This window comes from Nicotiana tomentosiformis, chromosome 6 (genome assembly GCF_000390325.3).
Source record: "Nicotiana tomentosiformis chromosome 6, ASM39032v3, whole genome shotgun sequence".
NCBI classification, from domain to species: Eukaryota; Viridiplantae; Streptophyta; class Magnoliopsida; order Solanales; family Solanaceae; genus Nicotiana; species Nicotiana tomentosiformis.
Genome location: NC_090817.1, coordinates 30,969,602 through 30,979,261, shown reverse-complemented (window position 1 = coordinate 30,979,261; position 9,660 = coordinate 30,969,602). Strand labels below are relative to the sequence as shown.

Below are 9,660 nucleotides of genomic sequence, written 5' to 3'. Positions count from 1 at the left end.
AACTTCCTAAGATATCAATGGTTTAAGGGGTTGTTTTAGTTAAATAAATATCAACCATAAGATTTAAAAGTTGATAGGTGTCACAAAATTAAATGTGCACCGCATGAGCTAGACGGACGGTGTACTGGAGGTGAACCTATTCCCCTGCAAATGGTTTTGACATAAAATTTACATGAGTATTAAATTTACAAAAAAAGGTTTATTATATAAATCATGTTATGAAACAATAAAAGAAGAAGAAGAGTATTGCAGAGAAAAGTAGAGAAAGAATTCTTATTGATTTGGGATGAATTACAATAGAATATAACCCCTCTATTTATAGGGGGAAAGTGACTTAGCCACCAAGTAACAAACCCTAGAATCTCTCTAAAATATAGACATTCACCTTAAACACAATTCTATTTATAACACCTCCCCTTGAATGTCTATTCAACAAATAATGTGTCTCGTTAAAACCTTAACTAAAATAAAATCCAGTGAAAAAATAATTCTAGAGAAGAAAAAAGAGTACACATGTTTAGAAATACGTCTTTTTGTTGCCTCGTTAAAAACCTAGCAAGGAAAACTAGTGGGACAAAATCTTGTAAGGAAAAAAGAGTACAACGCGTATTAACTCCCCCTCTAATGAGAGCATCAATTCACATCCGTAAGCCTCCGCATCCAAATCTTGTACACTAGCTTCTTGAAGGTTGACATCGATAGAGATTTGGTGAACGAATCAACCATATTATCACTTGAATGAATATGTTGCACCTTGAAATCATCATTCTTGATAGATATGTAATGTCTTCATATAATATAGTGGAATGGTCTTTTCAATATCTATATAGAGATTGTCGCTATCATATTATCATGCTTATAATTATAGCAAGAAACATATGTGTACAAATAGCACTTAGGATATGGTACTTGAGGATCAAGAATTGTATATACTTTAAGCGATTTAAATCCTTCAAGGAATGTCATAAGTTAAATCATATATAAGCCATACAAATAGACTTTAGATTTACATCAAGTTTTCATGTCATGCTAGACATATAAGATAGATAAAGGTGATTGCACACATTATTGACTTTATACTTTCAAGTGCTTGAACTGCAGGTCCAAAACTACATGTCTTTCATATAAAATCAATTCTACTTGAATTATTACTCTAGACTTAAGATCCTCATATATATTTAGCGTTATCATAGATGTCGTCGACGAACATTTTATATCGGTTCCAATATTTTTTTCATAAAGACATGACATAGAGATCTCTTCATTCATATTTTCAGGTACCTGAACCTCTCCTAATATTTTATGAAGTATTATGTCATGTGATCTTCTAGATCACTTGCCTCCTTATTATGATCATTTTCTCATCTTCTTTATCAAGAATTTTATTTGAAATCGATTTGTCTATACGCTTTAAGCGTACCATAGACTTTGTCCTTCTAGGACTTATTCTAATAGGAGCATTTGCCGTGAGAATATAAATTACTTTCTTTGGGTCAACAAATACGTATGACATGCTTTGCAATATATTGTAGATGAATTATCTTTTTATGAACTTCAAGTTCATATCTTCTTATTCGAGGATCTGGACGTACAAATGATAATTCATTCCACGTAACTTTTTCTCAACTGTTTATCATGCTTCCACAACTTTGAAAATCTATCTTCGTGCGTTATGGTGTTAACAAAATATACACCGCATATTAATAATAATAATAATAAGATGAAATTATTTGGTTCCTGACCCTGAACCACTTGTGAGGGGAAAATGTAATATACTTTCGTATATAACATATATCAAATTGATATAGATAAATTTGTTTACATAAGCAATAATTTAGCAATTAAGCGGAGGCACTCAATAAATTATTTTGTTAAACCAACTGTAATGTAAACCTACTTATCAAGATGAACTGTCTTGAATACAAAATCTGAAAATTATGCTCTAAATTAAATTATTGAGCAAGTTATCTCGCAAACATCAGGTTGTGAGTTATAATAATCTCACATGTAAACATCTCTTAGATGCATCAATACATGGCAGGTGAATGAGCCCATATTCACCTTTGATAATTCAAGCATTCATGTGATTCAATCCCAATTTTAGTTGGTCTATTAATTAATGAGAACAAGCAACATAAGAGAATTCATACACAACTTTTTAGTTCTTTAATATTTACCCATGTGAATTCTCTTTTATTTTTGCACATCATACTTAAATTAATATGGCTAAACCAATTATGCCATTTGGATAAATTATCAATATTGATAAACTTTATGTTTACACCATGACATGTGCAATTATGAATAAACTCCAAGTTTATTATGATATGAGTTTTTATATCAATAAACTTCTACTTTATTGTGCCATTCTTTTGTTTGTGTAGTACAAACTGGAGAATAAAGCGAGTAACTTTTCATATACATATTACCCCATTACAAGTTATTGTAATAGAATATATTAATTAAATTTTTTATTTATTAATAATCTCAATATAACCAGTCGCTTTCACGAATACTTTAGATGAGACTTACTACGACACAATATCTTACTGATAATCAATTTTATTTCTCCAAAATAGTCAGAATTGGCTATTCTAGAGCTCTCAATTAATTTTGTACTGCCATATATTCATCAATACCCATATGGTGAATATCTCTCTCAAAGAGAAAGTTATACTATTATGGTCATGATCAAAATTATATGCAAGATATGTTTCTTACATTACTGTTGTCCTTTAATAATCACATTGCCATAATATTTTGGCATAATCACAATAGGTACGTGATCAATGACCATTTATGCCATAATAATGAAATTATTTTCTTATTTCATCTCAAACTTCCTTTTAGAGGTGAGTGTGGTATATTCACTACCACTAGCACATTTATATTCTTCCAAGAATGAATATGTATTCATAAATCACATGTTGTCACATTCACATCATGAATGGACCATAATCATCTATATGTGCTTAACAAAATCTCATGTCAAATCGATGACAAACATTATTTTCGCAAAGTGAAGTATTATTTTGAGAATCCTTATTATTCTCACTACACAATGATAATGATTATAATTTCGTCAATTGCCACATCCACATCCATTGATACCTTCACGGTAATAATTTTATCTTCTTTCAGACTTATTGCATATTGCTATCATATTCTCTTAAGGGAACGAGAATGAAGTAAATTCAATGGGACGTGTTTCCACTTCTTGTGCTCATAATCATACATGAATTTGATCATGGCAAGACATGAAAATTTTACCACTTCAGGTGGTTATAATATCTTACAAACTCCATTAGAGTTATAATCAAAATTCATTGTCTTTGCTTGCATTTAAAATCAAATTATAGAATGTTAAGAATTTAATAGAGAAAAGGGAAGTTCATGAAACAATTGACAATCATTATGCTCAAATATTATGTAAAAGTTGAGCACCATGCACGTATCCCAAAACCTGGTGACCAAAGTAGATGCCTCTGTTCAACTTGTTAGAGTCTAACGTGTTATGAAATAATAAAAGAAAAAAAAGAGTATTACAGAAAAAAGTAGAGAGAGAATCTTATTGATTTGGGATGAATTACAACGTGGGGAAAGTGACTTAGCCACCAAGTAACAAACCCTAGAATCTCTTTAAAATATAGATATTCACCTTAAATACAATTCTATTTATAACAAATCACAATTTTTTTACTTAAAAATATAATAAAAAATCTTTGAAAGATCGTTGTGGAAGTAAATACAGAATGATTTCTCAAATAATGATAGTAACCGGGGCTTATCAAGTAGCCACAGCGATAATCCCATACAACATGGCCACATGAAGGGATTTTGTGCAAACAAACTACTTAAGATTACAATAAACTATTGCATAAAATTATTAATTTGCTAATCTGGCATTTTCAACAACCAGACAACAATTTTTAAGTTCTTAAGAATACAATATCAGTTTCTGAATATAGTATGTTCATAAGTGAAGTTTCCAATTTGAACTAGTCGCACTTCTACTGTTGTTTACAAGCAATCACCAAAAGAACATCTAGATTACCTCAAAGAGTTAAATTCTCAGCTCATACAATGAAGAAATGCTTACTTTTGAATAGAAGGTAAGAAGCAATGATCCGTACAGCTACTAATTGTATCTCTAATGATATCGTCGATATCATACTTGAAAGAAAATCCCAGATCTCTCAATTTCTTTGAAGATATCTCGGAAGGGATCACCAAATCATGTCCTCCTCTTGCTATCCTGAAACATTGAGAATTAGACTGTTACTTTATTGCAAAATTATTCACATTAACTGTAACTTTTCTGAAGACATGGATATATAACCTCTCTAAAGCAGGATTAGGATACTCTTTTATGAGGTGATCAATAATTTCAGACATAGCCCAACTCCGAGCACAGCACATATATCGTCCTTCTGTTTTCGCCTTCTCCATGAGAAATATGTGAGCAAAGCATATATCCTCAATATGAGCTAATGCAATTGATCCCATTCTTGAGTTCACAGCAGTGAGTATAGCTAACAATTCTGGATCACCTATGAAAGTAATTAAAAGGAGTAAAGCTAAGTAACATGTGAAAATAAACCAGTTATAAAGTTAATGTTGGACAAATGTAACCTGAACAAAAAATTCGTTTAAATTAAAACAGGAAGAAAGAAAACCTGTTATTGGTGACAAGAGAACTTGAATGCTTGAAGGAACTGTAGAAGTGAGGAATGGACCAGCTACAGTTGGTGTTATTATTGAAACCAAATCAATGCCATTTTCCTTTGCAAATTGGAATGCTGCCTCCTCTGTTAAAACCTTTGCTAGTACATAAACCTACCAAAGACATTTTCCGATTACAAACTAAACTAATAGATCGAAGTGCACTTAGTGTCATGATAAATAATTTAAACTAGTACTCCATCTGTTCCATTTTATATGATATCGTTTCCTTTTTAGTCTGACAAGAAAGAACATTATTTTTCTTTTAAACTTTCTGTTTTACTCTTAATGACATGCTCATAAAAACATAATGCTAGCACAAATTCTAAGAATACTCAGAAGTCTTTCTTTTATTTCTTAGTAGTCCGAGTATAGGGGAAAAAGAATTACCCAACCACTAGGTTTTGTGTGCTTAACATGTTGGACAGGTATCTTGCAAGATTCATCCACAAGAGGTGTCCAGTTTCCATAGCTGTCTCTGGCAGTCACTGTACTGATTGATGATGTGAAAACGACTTTTTTTACAGAGTTAGATTTCAAGCAAGATTTCAGAACATTCAAGGTGCCCTGGATTGCTGGCTCTATGAAATTTCCTTGAACATAGCTGTCTTCAAGTTCAAATTAAATAAGCAAAGAAATTTAATTTTGAACTCCAAAAGTAGTAACAGTTTAGAGAATTAATTAAGCGTATATTTATTTACCAACATTTTGTGTGGCTTGTACCCCGAATTCCATGGGTGCAGCAACATGGAATAGGCCACTGCAACCTTTCACTGCTTCATCGAAGCTCCCTTCTTCTCTTAAATCAGCTTTGAACAATCTTAGCCGCTCACTCGCCCCCGGCAGCTTCAACAAATGTGATGATTTCTCTGAAAAGGTCAAGACTGAGAAATAATTTGTGATACTACTTCCGAATGAACTCATGGCGAGCAGTTCTTAATACAATTCTCTCTAAATGGGGTTATTGCTCATTCAAATAAATGAATCATGAAATTTGAATGGCAACTTGGAATTGAAGAAATCCACACGATATATCAGTTTTGAGAATTTAAGAGACAAAATACATTGTACTTTTCAAATTATGAGTTCAGAATTCAATATTTGTTACTAAAATATTTTTTTAGTGATTTTTCATATATTTATGTTTCGTGTCGATAATACTGAATTTAGTTGAACCATTAAGTGTAAGTTGCATCCGCCCTAGATAGCTCTAACACATGTTTAGAGCTATCTTCACACGCTACACGTACTATAGAATTTACAGGCCGCATGAATATGTCGTACACCATATTCTGATTTCAGTGAAGCAGTAAATTTTGTTTTACGAATGTACTAAGAGGTCGTTTGATAGAGTGTGTTAGAGAAAATAATGCATTCATTAGCTTTATGTATTAGTAATGCTTTGTTTGGTATACTTTTTCAACCTATGTATAACTAATACAAGCATTAGTTATACACTCTATTTGGTATTATCCTATGTATAGCTAATGCATAGAAAATCATGGCATTAGCAATACAAAGGCTATTAATGCATGCATTAGCATGGTTAAAGACAAAATTATCCTTAAAGTCCCTTAAGTTAAAGAATATGGAGGACATTTTTGTAAACAATTAAATTTCTTAAAAATTATGCAATGCATTTTAATTTTTAATATACCACACCAAATAATGCATAAAAAATAATCTCTGTATAACTAATGCTTGCATTACTAACTCATGCATTACTAATACATCTTATTTAACATTATTTTTATACGCCCTACCGGACAAACCCTAAGAATGCTAAAGTAAACTGTTACACAGTTTGAGAAAAACTAACAGCTGTAACAACCACACCTTCGTAATCATATTTAATACTCTTTTTATATTCTCTTTGCTAATTTAATTTGAATCAAATCCCACTAAAGGTGGATAGCGGCTTTTTAAGCCTTAAAGATAGCTACTACACATTTGATTGATATGTTTGTGCGTAATTATTTATAATCCTACTTTTTTTCCCCCTTAAGATACATTTTTTTCCTTTCCAACCCAAAAGTTTGGCTTTCTGGCTTTCTTAAATCAAAGGGTTAATTTCAGGTATGATTACCTTAAACAATATAATGTGATGTTTGAATTGTCATATTAGTGTATGTGAACTTTATCCACTATAAATCAATATTTTTTGTCTCTCATATATATGTAAAACTAATAAAATTTTAACAAGTACAATGATTTAACGGCAAAATATTGTGAAGGCCGAACCCATTGAGTTTAAATCATATATCCATATCAAAAACTGAATTTTACAATGACAATAAAGTTTCAATGATTTACTAGTATTGTTATAGTGATCCTAAGAAGGAGCAGATCAGAAACGAACCTAGATGGCGCACAGTAGCATGGACCTTGCAACCCATTTGAAGGAGAGACCTAACCAACCATGAACCTATGAAGCCACTGCCTCCTGTTACACAATAACTCTTCAGCTTCTCCTCCTCCATCCTTTCTCTTGCACTATTAACCAAAACCACTTACGACACAAATCAGAAAGCAGCTTGATTTGAATAGAGGAGTGCTTAAGTAGGATCAAATATAGGTGCAATAAAAAAGTGGGAGGACAACTTTGTAACTAGTGTGTTGTCTTTATACGGCTTTGGCTTTTATGTCCTATTCATTCAAGTGATAAACAAACAATATCTTGTCTGGCCTTTCTTGGAAAGCCCCATTAACTCAGAATTTCTATATCTTCGTTCATATTTTAATTGTTTACCTACTCCGATCCCTTCGTCTTAATATATACTCATTCTTTTCGGTTTATGTGAATTTATTACCTTTTTGGTCTGTTTAAAAAATAATAATTATTTTTAAATTTAGAAATAATTTTACTTAAACTTATAATTCTACTCTTAATGAGAAGCTTTTATAACCACACAAATACTCTGGGCCCCTTTTTGACTTGTTTAGGACCACAAATTAAAAAAATCTTCATTTTTTCTTAAAATCCATATCATATCAAACAAGTTCACGTAAATTAGAACGAAGGGAGTACCATGTTTAATTTATTATTTTTATAAAATGTGGTATTCGAAATGTACTAGTGCGTTTAATTCAAAGTTTTAACTCATGAATGCGGAGGTATCTCAATTCATCCCTTCACATCTATCGGTAAAACACATTTAACGCTTCAGTAACAAGCTTCGTGTGTAAGTAGCGACTCAGCAATATCCCATTTTTCTTAACGCTTTTGATGCTTGAGGGCCCTTCCTCTACGGAAGATACATAGACGAGCCTTTGATCCAACTCTTTTTTACGTAAAAAAAATAAAAATTCAAAAAGACGCTGTCTCAGAGATTTGCTCGGATTTTTTTATTGTCACATGGTCGTCTGATATCTTGAAACCTCTTTGCTTGCGGCCGCAGGAGCAAAAAGAGTGCTTCGCGAAAGAATCGTATAATGCGGTGAAATATTCCCTGTTGGAGTTTTTATACAATATTTTGCTCATATACTAATATTTAAGGAAAAAAAGATTTTGACACAAAAAAAATATTTAAACTTTATAACCTTAAACATCATGACACTTCTATAACGTAACTATACATGCATATTATTGCGGTATGAAATTAAAGTTAAAGAGTTATTACACTAAACAAATTAAAAAAAAAAAAGAGCGTTACAGGAAAATAGCTTTTTCATCATGGAACACGTGTCATATTTTCATGCATGCCCCTCAGGTAGACTAAACAACAATACGAATTAAAAGGACTACTGTTCCCTCATGTGAGCACAGAAAGCAGTCAATGGTTAGCTTTCATGTGTCATTTGGTGGTAAATCCATCATCTGTACTGCCACAGGCTCCCCCGACAAACCCTCGCTCATTGATATTTGATAGAGTCGATTCAAAATTTAATATTTTATGGGTTTCAAATTTTAGAAATTATTATTATTTTATTTCAAAAGGAATGAGTTTATTATTAATTGGTGAGTCAAAGAAAGTTTATTTTGATCATATTCTTGATAGTTTTTAAATATTTTGAATAGCTACCTGTTCTGATTTATAGTATTTTTAATATAATTTTTAAATATATAAATTTTATTTAAAAAATTAAAAAATTTATGATCAAATTTACGTCGAAAATTAGTTAATTTAACTTTCGTACTCCAAAAAAGATTCAAACAAATTAAACAGAGGAACTAATAACTAAGTTCCAAATTTACTATTTGTTATATATATATATATATATATATATCATAAATTGTGGCCTTGTGGGAAACGCCATACGCACTTGCTCTTTGATGTTTTAAAGTTCCTTTCTAATTTCTTTCTATTTCTGGAATATTCTAACCAAATTTATGATTTCTCTCCTTTATTGTCGCATCATAATAACTAAATTCATGATTTTGGTAGTTCATTGTCGCATCATGCGTTAAAGAATAACTTTGTCATTGATTTGTTAAATAAGGAGTTTAATGATCAAAAGATACTCTGATCCTCCATAAGATCAGATATGGTATAATCACATTTTTCATTTTCCAATTAAAAAATTGATAATTTTCATCTCTTTCTTTCCTTTTTCAAATGGTATGATAAATGTGAAGTTCTTGAAGGTGTCCATCAAATGGGAAATTCTCTGGTTGAAAGTTCAAAAAATAAAAGAGTTTATATACAATCAAAAAGAGCAAAAAACTCCTTTGGGCCACATCATTTTTTGCCACAATGACCCAAATGGGGTTAATAAAGTAAATTCACACCCAAATTAGGGTTTCTGGACAAACTTTATATCGAGAATGCCCTTACAGTTAGGTTTGAATATTTCTCTCTCACCCATTTAATGCTTGTCTTCCCAATACATGGAAGATATAAAGCATGCAAACCCTATTTCCCATAAACCTCTTTTTCTTTTTCTTTTTTCTTTTTTTTAATAAATAAATAAAATAAATCTTTTTATGTATTTTTTCAT

General features: G+C 31.2%; 1 protein-coding gene across 2 annotated transcripts; it reads right to left on the bottom strand.

The window, feature by feature from the left end:
- On the bottom strand, positions 1 to 7,319 carry LOC104114948 (dihydroflavonol 4-reductase). Of its 2 annotated transcripts, none has more exons than XM_009625505.4 (7): positions 7,082 to 7,319; positions 5,424 to 5,606; positions 5,113 to 5,330; positions 4,677 to 4,836; positions 4,340 to 4,550; positions 4,100 to 4,255; positions 1 to 144 (listed from the first exon to the last, which is right to left on the bottom strand). In XM_009625505.4, the coding sequence occupies exons 1-7, from the start codon at positions 7,200 to 7,202 to the stop codon at positions 81 to 83; spliced, it is 1,113 nt and encodes a 370-aa protein (XP_009623800.2). In that variant the 5' UTR covers positions 7,203 to 7,319; the 3' UTR covers positions 1 to 80. The 2 variants fall into 2 exon arrangements, with proteins under 2 accessions (XP_009623800.2, XP_009623801.2); XM_009625506.4 differs by having other exon boundaries at positions 5,424 to 5,591; positions 7,082 to 7,315.
- Between the last annotated feature and the right edge of the window lie 2,341 nt (positions 7,320 to 9,660).

Coding starts and splice junctions, on each gene's coding strand:
- LOC104114948 (XM_009625505.4), bottom strand. CDS start 7,202: ATGGAGGAGGAGAAGCTGAAGAGTTATTGTGTAACAGGAGGCAGTGGC. Junction 5,331..5,423: donor ACAAGCCACACAAAATGTTG/GTAAATAAATAT, acceptor TTGAACTTGAAG/ACAGCTATGTTCAAGGAAAT. Junction 145..4,099: donor TTCTTACCTTCTATTCAAAA/GTAAGCATTTCT, acceptor AACCATTTGCAG/GGGAATAGGTTCACCTCCAG.